General features: G+C 39.0%; 1 protein-coding gene across 1 annotated transcript; it reads left to right on the top strand.

Moving 5' to 3' along the window:
• Window positions 1-21: 21 nt before the first annotated feature.
• LOC131784376 (uncharacterized) lies at window positions 22-24,325 on the top strand. Its single transcript, XM_059101179.2, has 28 exons — window positions 22-629; window positions 2,269-2,511; window positions 2,730-2,938; window positions 3,510-3,629; window positions 3,861-4,079; window positions 5,299-5,495; window positions 6,572-6,751; window positions 7,651-7,794; window positions 9,922-9,993; window positions 10,507-10,648; window positions 10,990-11,164; window positions 11,794-11,855; window positions 12,622-12,675; window positions 13,042-13,127; window positions 13,235-13,318; window positions 13,913-13,995; window positions 15,527-15,690; window positions 15,823-15,884; window positions 16,997-17,068; window positions 17,623-17,697; window positions 18,593-18,762; window positions 19,364-19,490; window positions 19,654-19,735; window positions 20,125-20,265; window positions 20,873-20,965; window positions 21,152-21,266; window positions 21,811-21,854; window positions 22,627-24,325. Exons 1-28 carry the CDS (start codon window positions 116-118, stop codon window positions 22,768-22,770), a joined length of 3,873 nt encoding a protein of 1,290 aa, XP_058957162.2. The 5' UTR covers window positions 22-115; the 3' UTR covers window positions 22,771-24,325.
• Window positions 24,326-24,764: the final 439 nt, after the last annotated feature.

Here is a 24,764-nt window from a genome sequence, read left to right as displayed (position 1 = left end):
GAGAAGTCAGGATTTGTTGTCTTGTAGGGGATATCCTGTCGGAATGAAGGATCACGTCTGACTGCCTTTTTTAGTTTCGCGCTAACAGTAACAGTGTGTGAAACGAATCAAAACCATGGAATACGAAACGGAAGGTTGTCTTCATGAGATTTTTGTGCGCCAGATGAAAATAACTCAACAGACCGCAACAGCTGTTGTGTCGGATGATGGACGATCACTGTCCTTCTCAGAGCTGGACCATCTTACGGATGTCTTGGCGACAAATCTCAGACACAAAGGGGTCGAAAGAAATGGCGCCGTTGGTATATTTCTTGAGAGATCGCTGGAATACCCTTTGGCCTACCTCGCGATTTTGAAAGCCGGCGGGGCTTATCTGCCCTTGGAACTTTCTTATCCCAAAACTTTGCTTTGTTCGATTCTGGAGGATGCGAAACCCGTCGCAGTGATTACGGACGCAAGTTTAAAACAGAGATTACCTAGCTCCTTTGAGGTGATCGTATTGAACGAGGGCTGGGAAGAGAAACTTCAAGAGGAAAATTCTTCGAAGCCGCATCTGAAGGAAGTGGCAAGTACGATTGATGATTTAGCATACATTGTTTATTCTTCAGGAACTACTGGCAAACCTAAAGGTAAGTACTTTATAAATATCGACTTTTCGGAGAGCAAAGTACAAATCAGTTGTTGTTTGCTTTGAAACTTGATCGCTTGTTAAAAAAATTCATTTTTTAATATTTTCAATAAAGTTTGGCTTGTTTGGAAAAATAAAATATTCATAAGTAACATTCAAACTGGTAATGCGTCTTTTATTGAAGCGCAGACCTGAAGCAATCGAATTTCTTTTTCCTCCTTTTATCATGACTTTGAAAGGGGAGAAATTTGACCTTTGATGTGATATTTCATATTCCGTTATTCTCGCTTAGTCGATATGACATGTAACTCATTCAGAGAGAAAACTGATTTTATCAGCGCAGATGTTTTGATGGCTTGAAGCCGTGATTTACGAATAATAGGTGTTCAAAGATTTAATATGAATGCTAAGTGTGCAATTTGGTTTTAAAAATGTAAATGTTATTTCTTTATCAATAATTAATTTTTAACTAAACTTTTTTCCGCACCAGCGTCTTCTCAAAGTGTATGGTAACAAGCGATAACGCCCGTGTTTTCGGCCTGTCACGCACTTGCTGGAAACATAGCGCGCCGCGGAGGGTTACCAGTTCAATTTCTTACCATTGTGATTTTCTGAAGTCATAGTTGAACACTAAGTTTTCCTATGCGATGGAAATTTCGTTTCTAAGGCGTTTATCTTTTTTTCTTTTTTTTTTTCTTTTAATTATTTTTTTTATAAAAGGCACTCGCATAAAAAACGCGGGTATTTTTAAAACAACTGGTTCTTGCGTCGGCGTGCGTTTATCGAGATCGAGATATGAAGCACGCAAGGCTTGGAGAAAGATGTTTCATAATAGCTGCAGTTGTAACCGAAAGCTATTCTAGCTTCTTAAGCGTTCTTAAACTTCCCACGCACTCCACATCTCGATGAGCCCATAGGTGGCGTTTGAACAGGAAATGGATTCCAATCTTTGAAATTTGTCGGTCAGTAAGAACAATCTTAGTATAGACGAAGTTAAAACATCATACCATGGAAAGTGCTTGAACGATTTGTATTCACTCCATACATCACAACTCGTGAATGAAAATCGTTCGTGCGCACTTCCCACGGAAAAATCTCTATTATTGAGCGGTACTTTTAGACAATATCAACACCTGAAAATAATATCTGTTATAAAATAACAAAGATATTGAGAGCGCCCTGATTGGTAAAGCGGAATTCTTTCGTTTATTGCACCGGTAAACCGATAGAAAATTGAAATTTATTCTATTAAAGCAGTAGACCGCACTTTCTGTTGGTTTACCGTCCTTATAACTCACTTGCTTAACTGGCTCACAGATCAATGAAATTGTCGCAGAGGCTCCCTTCAAGTCAGTAAGTTCAGTTTTCTTTTTTTGGCCATAATTTATTTTAGATTAAAACAACGGGTAACTTCAAAGATGATTTCGTACCCGTAAGATAAAAAATCCATTGTTTCCCAAATCAAGTGTTCTTTCGCGTATTAGTATTCATTTTTGATCTGTCTCAATCGGGAAGGAACGGAAAAACCATCTGGAAAGTTTACAAACTCGTGGCTTCGCTAGAAGGGTACTGTTCATGGACGCACGTACGGCCGTGCGTCCTTGCTAACATAGAATTAACCATCCCTTCACCTTTTCCAGGGATATGTTGCCCTCATCGTGGTGCAGTGTTCTCTTATACTTGGAGATTTCAGAATTTTCCCTTCGAGTCAGATGACCGTGTGGCTTGCAATGTTTTCTTTGTGTGGGAGCTGTTGCGTCCTCTTCTGAAAGGAATACCCCTTTATATCATTCCTGACTCAGTCATTTATGATCCGTATCTTCTGCTGAAGTTTTTGAAGAAGAATGGAATAACAAGAGTCCTCTTCACTCCTTCACTTCTTGGTAAGTGATTTCACCAGTCACCTGATGACAAGTTAGGGTGGGGGGAGGGGTAAGTACGCAGTTGCTCAACTACTGACATTGATCAGAAAATGACATAGATTATTATTTACGTCATGATGGGACAAATATTATGGGTTGACTCTGGTCTATTTTAATGACGTGGTAAAAATTAAGGACACGTCAACGGTTTAACTTTGTTTTGTCCCAACAAATTCCAGAGACGCTTTTAACTTGTGAAGATGGTGATCTACCTGGTCATTTGTCCTCTCTGAGAATCATATGGCTGTGTGGAGAGGTGGTGACAACAGCTCTCCGTGACAGGTGCATGAGGATGTTACCGAGGATAAAGCTGTTGAATCTGTACAGTGTCTCGGAATGCCATGACGTGGCTACTGCAGATCTGACCAATATGCCTTTTCAAAGTGAAGTAAGTACACTTGATGCCCAAGAAAGTAATACAGCTAACTTGTTTCGGTTATCTTAAAAACGTTTAGTTGCATTTCTAAGGTCTTTCTGTGGATTCCACGTCAGTTCTCTCTATCATTGAGCATCCTCCTCTTTTTTTTCTTTTTCGTCCTTTTTTTTTTTTATTTTTCCTCTCCATTTGATGTTTTTTTCCTGTTGAATTAAACCAACATTGTGAAATTTCAATCTGAATGAAGATACATGGATAAACAAAGTTTTATTTTGTTGAATAGCAATTCTAGATCTCTGAGTCAATCTAAAAAAAATCCTGAAATATCGTGATTTTTTGCGCATTTACAAAAATGTATTAGAAGTATTTTTATAGAATGAGTCTGACAAGCACAAACTATCAGTCATATGTATTTCGAAGGTTTCTTAATATTCACAGTTTTTACAGAAATCTTTTACTCTTTTGTTTTCGATCTCATGATTGCGATTGAAGAGGTGAAGCAAGTCTGGTGTGAGCAAAAAGTGTCTGCGGCGATGAGGGGATTCATATTGATCATTAACTGAACGCTGCTTTCTTCTGCCAGCTTTCAGATTCTGATGATAACAAAAGGAAGTTTTGCCCTGTTGGAAAACTGTTACCAGGAGTATATGTGGCAATCATGGACGAGAATTTAAAACCACTTCCAGTTGGTCTATCAGGAGAGGTAATAACTCAGGAAGCTGGGGAAGGGGGTTAATGTATTTTTACTGCGGTCTAAGGAAAGGACAAATGATTAATAAAAAAAAACATAAACGAAGCAATACTTAGACCAAGACCTCAAATCTCTTGGATTTCACAATTAAATTTGCATCCATACCAAAACTTATTGAGAGTTTTATGACAACGAGATGGTCTGATATCCGTTCTTATCCTGATGGCCGTCTTTTTTCTTCAGATATTTGTTGGCGGGCCCACACTAGCTCAGGGCTACCTGAACAGACCAGAATTAAATGCATCCAGATTTGTAGAGCGTCCAGCTGAAGTGCCAGAAGCTGCTGGTCCGCGGCTGTACAGGACTGGTGACTGGGGATACCTGCTGTCATCCGGATTGTTAGAGATTTGTGGCAGATGTGATTCAATGGTAAAAATCAGAGGATACAGTATTGAAATACAGGTGGGACTGATCGTTGTGTTAACCCTTTAACTCCCAGATCAAATTTTTAATTCTCCTTACTGTCAACCATGCAATTCTTGTAACGCTAGTTCAGAGAATTTAGTATTGGATCAACTAATTATCCCCAAATTGACATTTTTTGCCATTCTCATCACTTATCTGGTTGATATTTTGTTGATATTATAAGGAGAAATTCTGTCTTGGTCACGCATGGGAATGAAAGGGTTAACAGATAAAATGCTTCAGAGGATTTGCCTTGTTTTGTATTTTTCTTTTGACCTAAAGCCTCATTTCACCGTCGTTTCTGTCTTGATGGTATTTGTCTTCTAAATGTGATGAATAGATGTACTGCGTCATCCCACATTAATTGATCAAAAGGGAAGGTTTGTGCCGGGCAACTATAAGCGATTTCTGGTGAAAGTGACCTCTTCACAACTTTGAAAACTGGCACATCTGTCAATCAATCAGCTACCTAATTGGTTGTCGTACATGTCTCTGTATAGTTTAGCCGATGACTATGCGACCACGATAGCATGCATGTCCATTGCAGGTTTCCCACTCGCCTCACATTTCATCGCTTTATAATTTTTTACGTCAGCTGACAGTCTGCTGGTAGCGATTTCATTCCACTCCTGGGGAAAGTTAGATAGGCATGGTTAGACGTATGTCTTGCCCAAGAACATAAAACATTGAGTTGGTCACGCTTACCTTTGCAGGATGACTGCCGCGTGCAAAGAAAGTCCTGGGTACGGTTGTATAAAGGGTGGATAATGCTATCCAACGGATATATCACCATCCAGTGGATAAGTGACAGCAAAACGTATAGCGTTATCCACTGGGTAGAGATTTGTCCTGTGGATAGCGTTATCCGACCTTCGAACAACCGGGGCCAGACCGATAGCTCGTGGCTAGTTGATTTCCACTCGAGCTGGTGGATTTGATTTATCACTTGCCTTAAGGGCAAGAAACAAGTTTTCACTTATCTGCCTACAAACGAAGAAATGCCAGCAAGAAGAGCCTTTGAGCTGGTGGAAAATAACTTTCCTTACATCCTTGGGTGGCATATTTATCATTGGGTGACTGTGTCTCTCACTTTCAATATCTTCAAGATCGTTCCCATCAAAAATTTTTAGGCACAATACATCCAAAGTGGGAGGTGTGTAGGAGGCCAATGAGTCAACTGAGTAATGAATTGCATTGTATTGCTGCGTTTTAACAGGCTGTTGAAGCTGCCCTGTTGCAGCTACCCATGGTTAATGCATGCTCTGTGGTAGCCCACGGAGACGAAGGAGAAGATAAATACCTGGCAGCTTATGTTGTTCCAGAAGGGAAGGCTAACAAGAAAGACATCAGAGCTGCTCTGAAGACAAGGCTTCCATTCTACATGATACCATCACATTTTGTTCTTCTTGCCAGGTTGGTTTAATTTCAGCGTTTGCAAAGTGAAAGTTATAAATAGATAAGACAGCTTAAAGAAAATTCTCCTCTTTTTTGATGGTGATTTGTAACTTATTAAATGGTGTACTTTGCTTTCAAAATTGCGTCTCTAAGGTTATTGCCTGTTTCTGTTGCATTGCATATCCATCACACAAGTAATTTCAAGCATGATTAGCCTGTCCCTGTCCAAAAAAAAAAATGGTCACTTTTTTCGCTGTGTCTTAAGGTATCGTGAGGGAGTCTTAAAGGGAAATCTTAGGAATTGCTGTTGAATAATAAGCAACGGACTTACGCCCCGAAAAAAGGCAAAAAAGCTTCAGCTGTTAGGCGTAAAAATTGACAAGTTTTAACCGTTAGTCGTGAAAAAAATTACTGGTGATATCAATGGAATGATTTATAAAAATTATTCCACGCTAAACATAAAGCTAAAGAGGCACTCAGGGCCGAGTTGGCTGTAATCATGTCATATCCAACAAGCGCGAGTGTAATAATTGTTTTATCAAAAACGCCCAAACTATGGATAAATCTTCCCAACTTATTTTGTAAGAACAAACGGAATGTTACGATGTACAAAAACACTTTCAGTTAAACTCGTCGTCATGCGCGCGCACGCTGTAAACCCATGATGCCCAAAACCTCTTGAATTGCATTATCCAACTAACCGGTTTTTCTATAATAACTGTTAGCCATAAAATCGCCAAAATTGTAACCGTTATTCGTAAAAGCCATCACCCCATTGAGATCCTCGTGCAGTAAGAATAGGAGGAGGCAAATATGGTTGAGTGATTAGGCCGCTGGTCTTTTGATCTGATGGGTAAGCCCTCCACCCAGCCACTCACCGGATTTTTTTCCGGTTTGCCCGAGTTACACTCCTTAGCTGCGCTCCGTATATAGCCAACTGGTCTGCCAGTTCCTGCAATCTCTAGCAAAGGGTAAGTTGTCCTTGTAATAAGTCTCCATCCTACTTCCTAGAAATGACTGCAACGTTTAAGAACCCGCCTTCTGTACGTTTGCTGTTACAATGATCGTCTTATTAATCAATTGAAAATTTTTAGTATTCCTGTGACACCTGCTGGCAAGCTTGACAAAAACAGACTGCCTCCCATTGGCTCATCTGGAACTGAAGAGGAAAGTTTGCCCAGCACTCCAACAGAACACGGTCTTGCTAAGCTTTGGTGTGAATTATTGAACCTACCCAACATTGATGTACAAGAAGGTTTCTTTGATTTAGGAGGGTAAGCTCAGTAAAATAAAGAAAGCAAATAAGGGGACAAAAAGAGACCATCAAGCTTTAAGCTGAGATTCGTCAATTACACTAAAGTTAAATTTAGACCTAGACGGAAACGGTGGTTTGTTTCGGCTGAGGTCCGTACTGTGAGGCTTTACTAACAAAACCCATTTCTCTTCTTTTTCGAAGTTATTTCCATCGACAAAGCTAATTTCCATACTGTTCGCCAGTTTGAACACATTTTTGATTCTCTCCAAGCTATTTTTTGTATTGCATAATAATTATATGCCCTATTAGCTAACGTCGCCCAGCCTTGATGCTTTCCACCTAGTCTCGTGCCTAGACCTTTCATGGCCAAGCGGCTGTAATAGTTAAACGATAGGATCTGGGTACGAGATTACTATCCACCTTTATCGGGCTGGATTAACCTTAGAGGCTAGTTAAGCCTTTAACTCCCACAAGTGATTAACATGAAACTTCTCCTTATAATATCCATAAATTATCCAGCAAACAGGTAATGAGAATATTCAAACTTGTCAGGTGGAAGCTGCTATCTTAATCTAGCAGCAAATTCTCATAACTAATTCATAAGGATATGTGTAGCAGCTAGAAGGGAGAATTAACAATCAGATCTTGGAGTTTAAGGGTTGACACTAACGTCATAATCGCAGTTGTAATCGTAGTCGTAGGAAATGTTAAAACCGAGCAATATTATCATATCCATAATCTTAAGCTTGGAGGGCTTTTTCTCTCACGATTACGATCTTGATGCTTACTTACGATCAAGTTTGAGCTAAATCTACGTAATCTGAGGGAATGTAACATGGTGGCCGCTAAAGACGAGCGTTTGGGTAATGATAATATAAAGAACGTTTCCCTTACTAATTTTCCAAATTATTTTTGCAGACATTCGCTTTTAGTGACACAATTGCTGGTAAAAGTGAATAACAAGTTCGGTGTCAACCTGACGGTGCATGACCTGTTCAATTGCCCCACAGTGGCAGACATGGCCAAGACGATTGACCAGCTGAAGATCAACAACATTAGAAAGTAAGTATATCGATGTATAACTCTACCATAGTAATTATCCAATCAACTTGCCAATTAGACATTTTTATGTATAATATATCGTGTTTATGTACTTTGGTAGGTATTTGTAATGTATATGCTGCTCCTGGGCGTAATCTGTTCAAACGAATCATTGATTAATGATTGATTTATTGATTGAATGAATCCCTGATTGATTGATTTTTCACGAAAGACAATTTATATTCAAATCATGCGCAACTAAGTACATAAAGATTTCTTAACATTCTTTTAACACTGATGCGAGGAATTTCGTGAGAAAATGAATACTGCAAACAATTTACTAGTGGTAATCAATACTGAATTTAAAATAATTTATGGCATGGTCTCTGTACCTCACAGAGACTAAACTCCTAAAATCGCTCTTTGAAATGAAACTGAATGACATTTGATTTACCAATCTAACGAATGAAGGCTTGATTGTCTAATCTACAAAATGCCCTTTACATCAAAATCAAGAATCCAAAACTTAGCTCTTAACCTGACTCAACTAAAACAAAACTATTGGATAATTGATTACCTCTACAGTTAAGACTGTATTTAAACAATCTTTTTCACCACATAAATGTTCTTACAAGCCCCACCACGGGAAGGGATCAATATCCAAGGTTTCCCCAAGGTCGCCTCATTAGGAATGGGGGCCTTTTAATGGAGGAGGGGTTCTTATTCAAAACTGAGTGGGGGTCCAAATTCTAGCTCCTTTTTTCTGGACTCTGACCGTCATAACTGAATACTGTACACAGCTTCATTATGCGAGCAACGGTGCCACTATTGTAGAGTTTCTCTCAGGGGGGAGGGGAAAGAGGAGGAGGAGGTTGATACTCCAGGTGAAATTTCATTGGAGACTGGGGCTAACTGAAGTGGGTGGGGCTTCCAAGAGCATTTATCGTGTATAACAAACCTGCACAATCCATTAACTTCCCCAAATTGATGAAAATGATGAAAAGACGTATGTTCTGCGGAATTTTGTCTCATGACGCATTTTGTAATAACCTGCAAATTTTGTATTAAGGGCAGCGGCAGTTTGTAAGAACTTACGCATTTTGTAATATATAAAGGCGAGCGACGCATTTTGCAATAAGAGCTGCAGCATTTTGTAATAATCGTCGGTTGACACAATTTAAAACAACAGAGCGCTATTACAAAATGCGTCTTATCACAAAATGCCGCAAAAAACGTAATTGTACTGTACTTTACAATTATTATTAAATTGTTTCACCAAAATCTTAATTGTCAGAATATAGATAATCTTTATTAACTACTAACGTAACTTAATATTTAAAGCTACATCGAATAAAATAGCAATAAGGGCATGAAATAACTATGAGGATAATATTAAAATGTAATATTGTATTGTAATCAGTGGAGACGCTAGGACGAGGATGAAAGAAAGCTGTTCGTATATAAGGTATTCTTAAAGATGTAATGGGTAATGCTGCAAGTTTTATAGAGCCCAAAATAAATTAACTGAATCGCAGCAACTAATCTGAACGAGGGAAAACTTGAAAAGAGCCTTCAAAGGAAACACGGATAACTGGCTTCAAGCACGAGAATATGGAACAGACCAAGTCATGATAGTTTTGAGTTTTGCATCTTAATGATTGAGAGTGAAAGCGGGCTCTTAAAGCAGTGGCGAAGACAATAAGAATCTCGGTCCATTTTCTATGCTTACCTGAAAACTGCCAAAAAGAAATTCTAGAAGCTCCCAGCTAGTATTTCGGGAGGCATGGGTTCAAATCCCGTCGAAGCCCTGAATTTTTTCAAGCTTCTTTTCTGCTATTTCTTAAACTGCATTCGAATTGCGAGGATCATCTCCTTGCTAGATTTTCATCCACAGGTCAAATGAAATTTATTCAGTTAAAAAAATTTGTGATAAGAAATTTTTCTACTGTTTTACATGGACAAAAGTACATGAGTTTGAGATAACTGCTAGACTGATAAAAGAGTCTCACCAGGTCAAGTTTTACTTGGGATTCAACCAACTCACAGACGGTAAAAAAGGAGAGACTTGTTACCAAGAGTCATCATAAAGTTAGTTTGGGTCTATGATGAGTGAAAGAATTGCCTAATTTTGCAAATTCTTGATTCTAGGGATAAATCCGAGGGCGAGATTGACCTTCTGGAGGAAGTTAATTACCATTCAGCCGCTGAGGGATTTATGAAGTTAGTATCTGCGAAAGCATTTTAGTATCATTGCTCAGGTGATTATAGAGATGCGCGTACTCTGATTGGTCGAGGATTGCTTCATAAATCGTTATAACCGCCTCGCGCGAGGTGATTATAGCAAAAGCGCTAAATTTCAGAATGGCTACCTCGTCTTTTGTCAACGTTTCAGAGGAAGTAATAAGCGTGATAGAAGAAAATTCAACTGCGAAGAGTCTAAAAGATGCTAAAAGATCGACAGAAAACCTTTCAAAAGTACGATATGAATTATTTGCAGACTGAATGAAATAAACCTGCTAAAAGTGTTTGCTTATGTTGATACATAAGACTTGTTGTGTGCGTGTAAGGCCAAGACAGTTTCTTGTAACGAATTTTCACCACAATTTGTCCAAGATTGTAGTTGTTGGCGCGCTGGAATCCAGATCGGAAGGTCCAAGTCTGAGCCTAGGACATCCCAGACCGGTGTCTTTATTCTTAAAATTTTTCCTTTGTCTTATTTTTTAAACTGAACAGTATGGACATCATGTTGAGAGCTTTTTGGCGGTCTGGAAACTTCAAGAACTTGCGTCGCTGGAACAGGGGACGTGTTCTTTTGACAGGCGCTACTGGATTTTTGGGAGTATTCTTGCTTAGGGATCTCATCAGGTTGACGAAGGTAAACACAACTTCAGTTCACATCGAACGGTTTGAATATTTCCAGACTTATTTTTCTGCATTGATTTAAACTGTGAAGATCAACTCGTCATTTGTGAAGGATAATTTTGATTTCTTGAAGATTATAGAGCACACATGGCGAGATCTTGTACAGACAAATGTATCGGAGTTTTACCTGTTGAGGAGACACGAACTGTTTAATACTTCAGACTGTTTATGAACTATATAACCCGGGAAGGGTTGTCCTGGAAAGGGCTACTGCCGTCACCGACGTTGAAACAGAGACAGCAGAAGTGGTTATGGAAAAAATGTCCTAATTGGTCCACAAATGTTTTGCTGCAGGTTCACATTTTCTGTGTTGTGCGTGAACAACCTGGTGGTGTGGATGGGAAGGAAAGGCTGAAGAGAGCTCTGCAGAGCTTCAAGATATTGCCGCAAACAAACGACCGTCAGCAAATGACTGAAGAGGAGCGATACGTAGACTATGGCTTTGAGCACAGAGTTAGTTTCGTGAAAGGTACCTTATATGGAGTCTCCACTCTCAGTTTGAGAACAATTTTTCTATGAAGTGTAGAACAAAATCCACAGTTGCATTGACTTTTCTTTACTACACCTTATGATTGGACTATAAAACTCGTGTCATCCTTTCAACCAATCGAGTGCAAAACTTGAACTAATCGCTTCTTGGTCAATCGCGTTTCCCTGCGCTGGAAGTAATGTGACGTGATTTTACTTTGAGTTGTCATTGGCTCTTTGTGATATTTTTCTTTGTTCTGATTGGCCTTCGTGATAAGTTTGATTTTGGTTTTTCGACAATCTATAGAGAAGGGCTTTAATGATGGGCCAATCTAGGCGCTAATCAAAGTTTCCTTTATTTGAGGAATATTGGGTCTTTCCTTTTTCGATCATATGTGCGTGTGTGTTTCGGCCACCTAATCGCCCGGTTTTTAGCGCCGGCGATAGACTGCAGAGTGCGTGGAATATGAAGATTTCAGCGACGTTTGATTCAGCATCACGTTCTCTTTGTGTTTTACGAGGGAAAATGAGACAATTTGGAAAGGGAAGCAAGCAGTCTATTAGAATTTAATTGGGGCATGGAATAAGCATGCATACGCTCGTTATGACTTACTGCTTCTTTGTGTTTAGGTGATGTCTCGCTGATAAAACTAGGAATGAGTGAGGAAGAGTATTTGCACTTGTCATCAGAGGTATGGATAGTAATATGGCAGCGAATAATTTTTCAACAGAGTTTTGATAGTAATCTAAGACTGCGTTGGTTCTGTTTTACTACACTCTTTGATTGGTCCACGACAATGACATGAATTTCTAAGCTAATTTGAGGTAAAGTTTCGACTTTTGCCGACTCTTTTTTGGTATGGCCAACTACTTACAATTCTCCAGGAAATGCTGGTAGTCATACTAAGTATTAAAAAGAAGTTCTCTGGCTTGATGGAATATACATTCCTACTATCGTTCAGACGATTTACTGTTACCATGTTTACAGGGGATGCATAAAATTATTCGGTAAAATTGTGTTCCTGTAATGAAAAAGTTAACAGCAAAATTTACCCAACATGAATCAATTAAAACAGAAAACAGATTATAGTAATTCTTTCACTAAACAACATTTTTGATTGATTAAAATTATTTACTATTATTAAAACTGTAATGTTAAATTTTGAACTGGGGAGCTAAGTAAACCAAAGGTTTTCTTGTAAGCCCCCCGTGAAACACCTCTTTTAAGCGGGTAGACAGTTTGCAGTTGTAAATTTATTATCTAAGAAAGCTGCATTGAGTACCTGATGATTCTTAACCTGGGACTTAAACACATCCGTCCATAGAGGTTCCCCTCTACAGACCGTCTTTGCTAACTTTGCTATGTCTGTTTAAGCGAGCGAGTTATTATAGTAACATTTATCCATGGCTCCCTTCAGTACGTTTATTTGTGTGTGGGTTTTTCGTTTTTCCTTTCAGATTGACTTCATTATTCATGCTGCTGCAGCAGTGAACATGGTCTATCCTTATCAGGTACAGTTTATATCTTTTATGTAAGTTGAATAATTAACCCTTTAACTCCGAGAAGTGATTAACATGTGACTTCTCCCTATAATATCCATACATTATCGAGCAAGCAAGTGATGAGAATACTCAAATTTAGAGAGGTAGAAGTTGTTATCCTGATATGTCACCAAATTCTCGTAACTAATTTACAAGGGAACGACTTGAAGTTAGAGGGGAGAATTAACAATCAGATCTTGGGAGTTAAAAGGGTTAACGGTTAACTTATGAAAAATGAGTGAGTTAATAAATTACCTTCAGATATCTATATCTTTTTTTTGCTTTTTTACCTTTGTTACTAATGTTTCATACTATTTTTTTTTCAAAAATTCACAGGCTTTGCGGGGAGCAAATGTTCAAGGAACCCAAAATGTCCTTCTATTTGCTTGTACCAGTAAAATTAAACCTCTTCATTATATCAGGTATGTTTCTTTTTTAACATCTTGCCTGAATCATTATTCAATGTTATGGGAAACTCTTTCTTCGACCTACTGCGCCAAGTTAAGTCAGGGTGTTGTCTTCTTTGTAGCACGGATGCTGTTTTTCCGCATGGATTGTCCAACTGTTCTGAAGATGCAGATATGATGCAATATGCATCGCAACTTGAGGATGGGTGAGTTGTTACATTACTCCTCTCTTTAGCTCGGCAGAGAACGAAGCTTATACCCATTTTCTTGGCATTAAACGACTAATACTTGCTCACAAGTTGAGCTGCGTAAGCCAAGCTTGGAGCAAGATCTACAGAGGCAACAGCCCGGAAAAAATTACGTCTTTAGTGCAGGATGGGATAGTGTTCTGAGAACATTAGTCACCTCAAATGATTTGAAGAAAATAAGTAAAGTGACTGTTAAAGGCGCTGTGGCGAAGTAGTTTGTGCTGTGGACTGAGGTTCGTGAAGTCTGGGTTCGAGGCTTGGTCGGGTCATAGTGTTGTCTTCTTGGGCAGAATACTTTATTTTCATTCTACCTTCTCCACCTAGTAATAAAAATGAGTACCTGCTAACTGTCAGGAAAAACCGACGAAATGACAAGGAACAAGGAAGCTGTAACCTGCGATAGGCTGCCATCTCATCCGGGGAGAGACGCGACATTATCAGTTCGGCTTCATGCATTCTGTCAAAATTGGGATATACTTTGACTAGACGTGCCAATTAACACGAGTTCAAACTCAATGTTATTGTTACTAATAGACGTCTGTTGATGCACAGGTACTCTCAATCCAAATGGGTCGCAGAACAGCTTGTGTTGAGGGCCAGAACCCAAGGCCTACCTGTAGTCATATACAGATTAGGTATGGGTAACATGTGTTAATGCTTTGGATTAATTCAACACTCGTTGTGGCTCTTATTTACTTTAATAATTTCTGTTCCATATAAAGCAAAAGGTCAACTGAATTAAACCGCAAAACGCTAAGTGATTGGATGTACTTAGGGACTTAACAGAATATTGAAATGAATTTACACACCGACATTTTATTTAGAGTAAGATTTTTTTACGTTAAAAAAACCATTTTCGAAACTTGGTACCAATAATTTGGATTTTCCCTAATAAACTCAGTTTCAAGGAAACAAACGAAAGCATTTTGTTGGGAAGATTAATCAAAGAGTTAGTGTTCAATCAAAAAAAAAAAAAAAAGTGAAAGAACCATTTAAATTTAACCACACCCCCCCTTTATTTTAGAGAAATACTCAGCCAAACACCCCACTTACGACTATTATATTAGGAAATACATCCTGCTCAGTATTTTGAGGAAAAAAAATTAAAGGTCACAACATGTTGCTGACTTGCTGTCACACAAGGGACAATCCCTACGTTGGTCGACACACTAGCAGATTTACAATTAGTTCTACACGTTAATGCGGTTAGCAGCGTCCTTCGGTTACCAAAACATGTTACAACAGAACACACACCTGTGAATTAACGATCTTCGAACTTTAATGTCGAACTTTGACATTTAAAGCCCGATAATAACATAAAATAACAATTTTGATTATTACGTTCTGTTGTATCTCCGAACGAAAATTACTTTAACGAAATATTACGACTGAAGCCGCTTCACTCTCTACGACTGCAAAAATTGCATATATTACTTCATGCACTAGAAAAGATACGCCATTTCGTGTTTGCTAAAGAATAAAATCACCCTCTTTTCTAAAGCTGAAATGTGAAAGTTTCGATTTTGTGTGCTACGACCTTCAACAAGATTTTTTGAGGTTATTTCAAAAGCGGTTTTACTGATTTCTTGAACATAGCACAAGTGGCTGTTTAATGGAAGACCGATTTTTTAACCCTTTCGATCCCAAGATCTCATTAGTCATTGTCCTTACTATTGGCCATACAATTCTTATGATATCAATTTGCAGAATTTGGTATTGGATCAACTAGTAATCCCCTAATTGATGTTTCTCTTTCTTCCTATCACTTGTCTGCTTGATATTATGTTAAATTGTTGGGCGAAATTCTGTTTTGGTCACTCATGGGAGTTTAGGGGTTAAAACACAAAGTCCGAAACGCCTGCCCGCAGCCGCACTACACGAACTTAGCACGGTTTGTTTTGAAACGCCATCCAAAGGTAAACTTTCGTTCGACTCAACATTACCACGGTCGCCAAATTTAACAAATATGTATCAAGTTACGTTTAATTTCTTTTCCTAAAACGTGTCCTATTAGCTTACAAAGTCTTATGACAGTCACGCTAAATTCTTGGGCACGTGTGTCTAAGTCCCATGATCTTTGCAGTTTTTGGTCGATCCCGATCAACATTGAAAAAATATTTCTATGAAGATAAAAATCAACTTTAATTATATAATCTGTTTCTTTAGGAAATCTTGCAGGCGACCGGAAGAACTTTCAGTGGAATCCACTTGATTTTACACTGTTAGTTTTCAAAGGAGTTACTGAAACATTAACTGCGCCTATTGTTGACTGGCAAGTAGAAATGAATCCTGTAGATTTTGCCAGCGAAATGATTGTCAAAATGACCCAGGTAAGAATTCTACTGTTTATCGATGAATTTTAAGTTCATCTCTTGCGTGACTGCACTTAAAAAATAATTTAATTACTTAATCCATGTGGCTTAATTGGTTTTCCTCTGATTTCTCACTATTGCGCCGTGTAGGAAATGTCTACGACACTGGGAAAAGTTTATCATATCGTGAATCCACAGCCCTTGAATGCAAAGTAAGTACAAATCCTTTCAGAAGCATGAAGTAGAAAATAGGAGAGGCCCGCTGAGAATGGAGATCTGCTTTGCATGCAACCTAAAGGAAGCGCGTCAACCATCATTCGGAAAAGGCTGTTTTGCTCTTTAGACTTGAAAAGGATACAAATCTTTAGGAGAATTTTCCAGTTTTTTTTATTTATTTATTGAAAAATTTATCACCATGGATGAAGGAAAAAAATTGACCGATCTTTCTGGATGGCTCTGATTATAGAAGTTCCTGATAAGTTAAAGTCTCGTGCTCACGAGACATGCAGTGAAGTTACAATGTTGCGTGGTAAAACTATCGTTAATCAAACCAAATGAGATGTTAGGATAAACTTTACATAATAAGGTGGTTGTCGTTTTATAGTTACCCGTTGCACGTCGCCCTTTCCACCTTTTTTTCTCCCCAAATTTGTGGTTATTTGTTCCCATGGAACGTCTGAGGGGGGAAGGGTGGGTGGGATTTACAAGAAAAATTTGGTGTGCTCAACTGAGATGATGGATGATGAGCTACATTGGCCACCGTAAAGAGTTTCTAAGGCTGACGTTTCTGTGGACTGGAGCATTTTTAAGCTTATTTTGCTGCATCTTGAAGGAGACGGCGTTAAAATATTAGCTCGGTACGATAGAGAAACACAAAAGCAGTGATGATTAACTGGGAAGGCACAAGGATGATCACGGATTATGAAAATTGTTACAGGTGGCAAATGGAAATTGAACATATACATTTTCCTAATAAATTTCACCTAAACCTTAACACGTATCGTTTATAAAAGAACGCCATTCCAAAGTTTAAGACTTAGGGACTGTAAAGTTGGGGCAATGAGCTGAAAAGAGTCCAACTCTACTCAGGCTTGACTCAATTGCTCATTGGTTCAGGTGGAATCGTCTCTATTATTTACCTTACGTCACAGTTCAAGCTTTGCTTATGAAGTGAGAATAAAGGGGGTGAGTGGTACCGTCTTGCTGCATCGGTGGTGGGTCTTACAAGAGAATGAGTTGATAATGTAAATTGGCCACCGTAAAGAGTTTCCAAAGCTGAAATTTCAAGGTCGATCAGTTATAAAGCATATAACGTTTATTTCAGATGGTTGTTCGAGTGGATGCGTACTTTTGGATATCCTTTGGAGATGGTCTCCTTTCCGGAGTGGCGTAAGGCGTAAGGAACATTCGTATTGCTAGAGAAAGATGTTCTTCGTCTTGTCACGAGCGTGGGACAAAGAAAAAAATCTGAGACCCCATGAGGAATCGAACCTCAGAGCTCCGATGCTTTACCACTGAGCCACAGAGACATGACGAAAAACATCTTTCTCTATTTCTTTACCGAGCTCAAAATTTACCATCTCTCTATTTATTCCTATTGCCGTTGCTTGACATAAATTTATCAGCTCGGCATGCAGCATCCTTTGTAGACTGAATTGAACCTGTCAAAGCAAAAAGATGCATGGGTAGTGGTCTCGCCAACATTGTGCGCCGGCGTGCAGTTTTAGACAATCAGTGGACATACAGTTTTCTTCTTAAGAAAGTAGGTTGTTTGGGATAAAGAAATGTTCTCAGAATCCAACGTGTAGGAGAGCCTTGTGGCTGAGTTGAAGACGGTTTTGGCGGACGATTTTCGTTAATCAAACGATTGAAAAAGTGTATGATGTACCCTTTTTAAATATCGATTTATTCAGGGGGTATTTGCTCTAACATTTACTCTTCTGTTAACAGAATTGAAACTTACTCCACTGGGAACCCGAAAAGTGGACTTGCTCCTCTGCAGCGCCTTCTCGATATCTGGATGACGTGAGTGTTTGTATTTTTGTGTAAGACTGTGGCTGACTTAATCCAACATGCACGTGCGACAAGTCACGCGCGGGAGAGTCTGGTCTCTCACGCACGTTTCTCTTGAGTTCTTGCCGAACGCCAGCTAGGCAGGCCCATTTGCCTAAGATTTATTGATTACTAGTTTTTGTTTTTTTCAAGGAGTTGCTTTCGGATTTCTCTGAAGCTACTCGCTGGGATTTGTCTCGAAACCTGTTCCTTCTAACCAACCGGTCAGATGTACAACCAAAGGCGATTTCCGTGGCACAAACTTTCGTTTGCTGCGTACACAACACAGTGTCGTTCATTTTACCCTTTGCGAAAAGCATACCAATTACAATTAGATTGTAGGCTGCAGATATCTATCGCCTGATAGAAATCGAGAGTAAATGTTATGATTGCTTTCATAAAAACCTAATAGTCTTTCGAAACTTAACAACAAGACAGGTTCGCATAGAAAATATTGTTGTTCATAGCGATTTTATAGATACATGAAACTTTCATGTTTCTATTACAACCGAACACTTAAAGGCTACGCACCAAACCCTTTACACCCGAGCATCAGTTTGCATATTCTCCATAGTGTTCTCGAAACATTTTCTTAGGTGATGGCAAGGAGAAGTTTTGTATCAATGATGAGCCCCCTACGTTGGTGATATTTCCCTCAATTTTTGTGACCTTAATGTTTAATTTGGGGGTGATATTGTGAGGTGAAATCAGATGCAAGTCACTCTTAGGGATCAAAGAGTTAACCAACCAACTATCTATCACGGAATAGACAGCGAGTTACGTAGCCAATCAGGTCGCAGTATTTATGGTAAACACTATTAGATTAATATTAAAAGAATATAGATAATAATATACTCATTTTCTGCAGAGACTCGTCCTTTCTGTCAAACCTAAGCACTTACACTACGACAAATTTTAAAGGAGTTATGGAGCGGTTTAAAGTGGGGTTCCCTGTCTTCAATGGCGAACTTTTGTCAAGTTACTTTTCCTCTTTGGCCGCCCAATGTGTTCTGCCGAGAATCAAGATCAGGTTAAAAGGTGCTGTGATTTTCGAGTAACTTTCCCCATTAATTACCATAACTACAAGCAAAAAGTTGAAGTAGTTCTTTTTTAACCGTACGTCGTAAATTTTTCAAAGGATAACCAACTAACGGGCTGATGCAATTTGGTTAGCCTTTAAAAAATTTACCATTGCTGATTTATCCCAAATTACGCGACAAAAAGCATATGATTACTAGCTAATAATACACAAGCAAATATATGAACCGGAGGTCCTGAACAAAATTGTCGGGGAGTTTTACACAACAGTTTGTAAAGACGGAGCAACTTTGAGTATTTGGGCTCAAATTTTAAAAGAGCTAAGTCGCGGCTAAGTTGCGTCCTGAAAAATTAGCCATATGTTGTTATGAGAAACCTGTTTTGATCAGATCCATTTCAGGCCACCCGCATTCCCTTTGGTCCATTTTACCTCTTTGGTGTTTTTCTTTGCTAGGAAGATGTTAATTTACACTGTTGGTTTATTTGCTTCTCTTTCACAATGAATGCCGTGGCGTGGATCCTTTAACATGCATCCGCGTTTGCTTTCGTTTGACACCCTTACTCATAGTAACTAACTCTACATACCTTTCCTGTTTCTTAGGTCCAAGGCCTCTTCAAGATAAGGTTGTCATAGTAACAGGAGCGTCCAGTGGAATTGGTGAAGCAGTATCTAGAGCTCTTGCGGAAAATGGCGCCAAAGTTGCTCTAGCTGCCAGGCGGAAAGAAAGGTGTGAAATATAAAAACAATTTTGTTTCTGTTCTGTCACCGTTGGCTCTAATAAGCGTTTGACGCATCGATAGATGCCCATTGTAATAAAAAATCCAGAAATCTGGGTTTGAGTGTAGTGCAAATCAGTTAACCCTCTTAGATATGTGCAATCAACTCTACAGGTTGGACAAAATCAGAGATGATATTACGGAATTAGGAGACGTGGCAATTTCAGTGGAAACCGATGTGATCACCATTGAACAGGTAAAAGTTACCATACACACAACACAGTGTTGAAACATAAACTGTGTGCAATGAACAACCTTCTTGATTTCAAAAATCACCTCTCAAGTTTGATCCCCAATGTGGGATTATCATCACACCCTCAAACAACATTTGGTGATCTTGGTGAGCCTTGAACGTTGTGACTCGCATGGCTACTACAGTTTAAAAGATTTCCATAGCTTGAACCCAATAGGAGTAAACTTCCCCTGATGGGATGAATTGTCATCGAAGAGATCCCCCCCCCCCCGGCATTTTGTCAGGCTTACTTTATAATACAACACGAATTTGTGTTCGTTTTTTTCGTAATAGGTGTTTTATAAATGTTCTGTTTGCGTTTTTGTTTGTTTGTTTGTTTTACTTGTGTCCAGGTCGTTGACCTAGTGTCGCATACAAAAGACACACTAGGACCTGTGGACATCTTAATAAACTGTGCTGGTCTTGGATTCTACACTACAATGAAGAATTGTAATCTTGAAGAGTGGGAGAAAATGGTTGATGTCAACTGCAAGGTAAGGGTGTTTCATGGTCTTGAGTCAATTATCAAATTCATTTGGTACTAAACTTGTGCCTAGTTACAATACGTCCTCACAGGTAAAATTCAGTTAAGAAAAATTTAATAAGGTAAAGGCTGAGCAAACAATTCAGGTTTTAACGGGGAATGAAACTTCGCCTACCAGATGCCCGTTGGGTCGGTCACGATCACTAACTGAGCTGCAAAGTTACCGTTGGGGGCGAGGCAAATTTTTGTGCTAGTTCTTTTTTGTTTGTATAGGTGATTGATCCAAATTATATAAGAAGGAAAGAATATTTGATATATATTCCATAATTGGTTGATGTAAATACCTTTCACGTCAACTTTGGGGGAAGTTCGTAACAACAACGTAACGTACGTAACGTAACACAAGGCAACGTAACTTAACGTACGTAACGCAACACAGGGCGACGTAACGTAACGAAATGTAGCGGAAAGCAGCTTAACGGAACGTCTAACCTTTGGCTCAGTGTCTCAGCTATTGACTCGGTAGCCTACTACTTTGGAATATCATATTTAAAATCAAATGAAGATAATAATTTCTTGAGACGATTTACTTGGTTTGGCATAATTCTCGTCATCAGGGTGTGATGAACTGCATCGGTGCTGTTCTTCCAGGAATGCTGGAAAGAAAGCGGGGGCACATCGTTAACATCTCATCAAACGCCGGCCGAAAGGTGAGTACATGTATTTATGGTGTGAAGAGCCGGTTTGGTCCAAACACGAAGAGTTAACCCAAGCTTGATGTGAGTTTTTGACCGTCTCAGTGTATCTAGTGAGTGAAAACGGCGTTTTAAATTTCTTCGGCATGGTGCTGACGTGGCCTGTTGTTTATAATAGCTGATCAACATCCTCCTTTTCAGTCTTTTCCTGGATTAGCAGTGTACGCTGCCACGAAGTTCTTTGTTGAAGCTTTGACTCAGAGCTTGAGGCTGGAGACGGTCGGAAGTGGAGTGAAGGTCACGTCCATTCAACCAGGTATGATCACAACAGTGAAGAGCTTTGACAGTCTCAGCGGTTCGCTTCTCTTGGAGAAATTCTCAACTTAGTAGAACGAAATGGAAGTATCAAACAACAGTTAGTCAGAACAGGGGAGCATCACGAGAGAGCGATTAAAACTCAAAGTGAAACAAGCAAACGGCCTGGAGAGTAGGAAAGCGCAAACGATCAAGTCATGATTTATTTCTTTTGAGCCTAGAATCTGATTGGTTGAGGGAGATGCGTGTGTTCCTAAACGACTCAAAGAGCGCAGACTCCATTAGTGTTGCCTTAAACTTTGCTCTGTAATTGGTCCACAAACCTCGCGCCACCACATTAACCAATCAAATTAGTTAAACCTAAAACCACTCGTGACTTGGTCACTCGTGTTTTCACGCGCTTGAGCCGTTTGCTTGTATTTGCTCTCAGTTCTCGTTGGCCACTTCCAATATTTGCCTTTGAGTGGCCGTTTAAATTATTCTGGTTTTGGTTTTAAGACCCTCAATCGGGAGCACTTTATTTGACATTCGTCATTCTCTTGCAGGTGATGTAGCCACCGAGTTTGGTTTCCAAAGCTCAGATGAGGAGGTTTGTTCTTATTTTGATATTGACTCAGAGGCATATGATCGGGCTACTAATCTAAAACATGCTCAGACATCGAGTTTTCTAATGATTATCATTCGCAGAAAGACATGAAAAATGTCTGAAATTATCTTTTTGAGAGGAACAAAGCAGGAAACACCTTGACTGGGTGATTTTTTTTTTTTTATATCAGTATGATTTTGAGAACGAATTCTATGTAGGTTATGGAACTCGCCCAAAAAAGACTGAAGAAGGAAACGTCTTCTTAAATCGAAAGAACACAAATTGAAACATCTACCCCTCCTCTAACCCAACATTAATCCTAACTTGTTTTCATTGACTGTTGTTAGATTAAGGGAGGGGTAGGTGCTCAGTTGTTCAGGTACTGACATTGATTTATCGATCCCACGCTACATGTGAATACTTTGCCACAGCTAAATAAACTCCTATAACCAAATAGTAAATCCTCTCTTTACGAGTTTAGTTGTTTGGTTTTCTCAAATTTTTACTTAGGGTTAGGGTTAGTAGTAGTGAAAAATACAGGCCAGCTGTGAATGACTACTGCATGTGGAGGTTCTTGTCAGAATTCGACGTTTATAAAAATTGAATGATCTTTTACTCCTTGCCTCGCATGCTTCATACGCATTAAGGGATGGTTTTCTTCATCTCGAGTGACCCTTCTTCTTTCCTCCTTGACAAAATTTATTTTAATCCGATTTACAAAGAGATGGAGCAGTAACGAGGAATTTTAACTTTACTTCTCTTATTTCTCTCACAGGCTCGGGAAAAATACGAAGTTAGCGACGATGTAAAAAGACTTGACCCTTGCGATGTCGCGAATGCTGTTATCTATGCCGTCACACAACCCGCTCACTGCTCTGTAAACGAAATCCTAGTGGAACCCACAGACGCCCCTTGCTGAAGAAGTCATCGATCGCAAATCACATTCAGTGTCTAAGGGTCGGGTTAACTTCAAGGGCGCTTACCATTGGCCAGTATCGGTCGGCCAGACGAACTCATTAATCTGAACTGTCCGGCTATTTAATCCTTATAGTCACAGTTTAGTCAATGCCAAATTATTTTCCATGTCAAAATTCACCCTTTCACTTCCATGAGTGACTAAAAAGTAATTTCTCCCAACAATATTCCCAACGACAATTTCTGAGAAAAAAATGTAAGCATCATTCTCGGGATATAGTTTGATTCAAGACCAGATTCACAGAGCTTACATTAAGAAGATTTAGGAGAAACAGTTAGGAGAATTCAAACCTGAAATATTGGGCGGGAAAGGGTTTAAACAATAGAAATCTGAAGTAGCGCCTCCTCAGTTTTTCGATTGATTCGTCTTGCCGAATAATTCACCGAGACTAATGATAAGTGTCCTTTTAAATCGTTCTGTGTGTATGTGTTTCTTCATTCGACCAAAGTTGCCTACCATATATTGTCTAGCGTTAGAATTCTATGTTCTTCGTTCGTCAAAAGTGAATATTCCTTCTCTTCAATGTCATTCACAAAACGTTTTTTGCGTGTTCTTGATGACATTTGCTTCTTCGGCATTCCATCGTAGTTTTCAGAGCCTCTATGATATTTTTTTTTAAACTCCTAAACCAAAGTTTTCTTTCTCTGCACTAGATGCTCGTTGAGTAAACTTATGATATGCAAGCATATTTCAGAATACCAGAAAACTTGTCACTACTGTAGAATCTAGAAACAATATGTCCCTTTTTTTTTTGTAATATTTCAATGTTGCTGTTGGTTTGGTTTTACCATATAGTGTCGCTGCGACCAAATCACTTAAAAGTCAAATTGAAGGCTAACGCCTTTTCAGAAAAGACAGTAACTCACTGGAGTTAAAATAAATTGCGTAAGTTTTTAGACATTTAGTTTTGACCTTTTTAATGATATCTTTAGCTTTGGTGAAATTATGTTTGTTTTAGGCAAAAGTTGAATGAATGCAATGCTGATCGTTTTTAAACATTGCCATTACTTGTCACACTCCGTCATCTTTTTGGTAAGAAATAAGTGCAAGGCTATGGTAGTTTCTGAATTGATATCACAACTGCATACAACGTCACCAATGTTTGAGGGAATCAGTTTAAGTGAAAATAACGAAAATATATACTGCTTGAATTTCTCCTTATCGTAATTAGGTTTTTACCACTGGGGTCGTTTAAATTGTTAGGGAAAGCGTTCTAAAAAAGCCGTAATCTTACCACAACAGATTTTACCTTATTTGAATAAAAAAGGACATTAAGTGTATTCAAAAGGAAATTGTTCGTTTGGAATGTCTCTCTAGTTTTCTTTTATTCTAGAGGGCTCTTCTGACGCAGCCGCGTAAAAAGGTTTCAGCATAAACATGAAATCTAGCCGAGGGTTCTTACAATCCTTTAACCCCTAAGAGTGACAAGCTGGCTAATTTTTTCTTACATTACAACTCATGAATCAAATATTGAGGTTTTGAGAATAAAGGAAATGATCACCAGCTTAAAAAACTTGCGACTGTTAAACGAATATTCTGTGTCAGAACGCCATACTGCTGTCAGGGCGTTAGCGCGTGAACGGAGACCCTCCAACCCTTACCAGAGAAAAAGAGCCGCAAATATTTGTTGTCCTGGCCCCCTTTTTCTAGAAAAGCTACTCACCAACTAACCACACAAAACGACTATATTCTTTAAGACTGTATGTTTTTTTCCTGCATGCTGCTTGCCACATTTCGAGCTACACCGCTGAATTTTTCGACATCGTACTCCGCAAGAAATTTTGTTGACTGTCAGTTGAAGATGGTGTTTGTATGATAGCTATTAGGCTAAACGGTTTACACTGGGCCCAAGTTTCGCTCTTTCTGGTAGGTTGGTTTTCTACGTCGTATGTTACCTCGTTCATGTCTCAGTTTGGCTCGTTGACGTCTCATGTTGA

Source organism: Pocillopora verrucosa, chromosome 14, assembly GCF_036669915.1.
Source record: "Pocillopora verrucosa isolate sample1 chromosome 14, ASM3666991v2, whole genome shotgun sequence".
NCBI classification, from domain to species: domain Eukaryota; kingdom Metazoa; phylum Cnidaria; class Anthozoa; order Scleractinia; family Pocilloporidae; genus Pocillopora; species Pocillopora verrucosa.
Note: the sequence above shows the minus strand (reverse complement) of the source record. Positions and strands in the feature narration are given on the sequence as shown.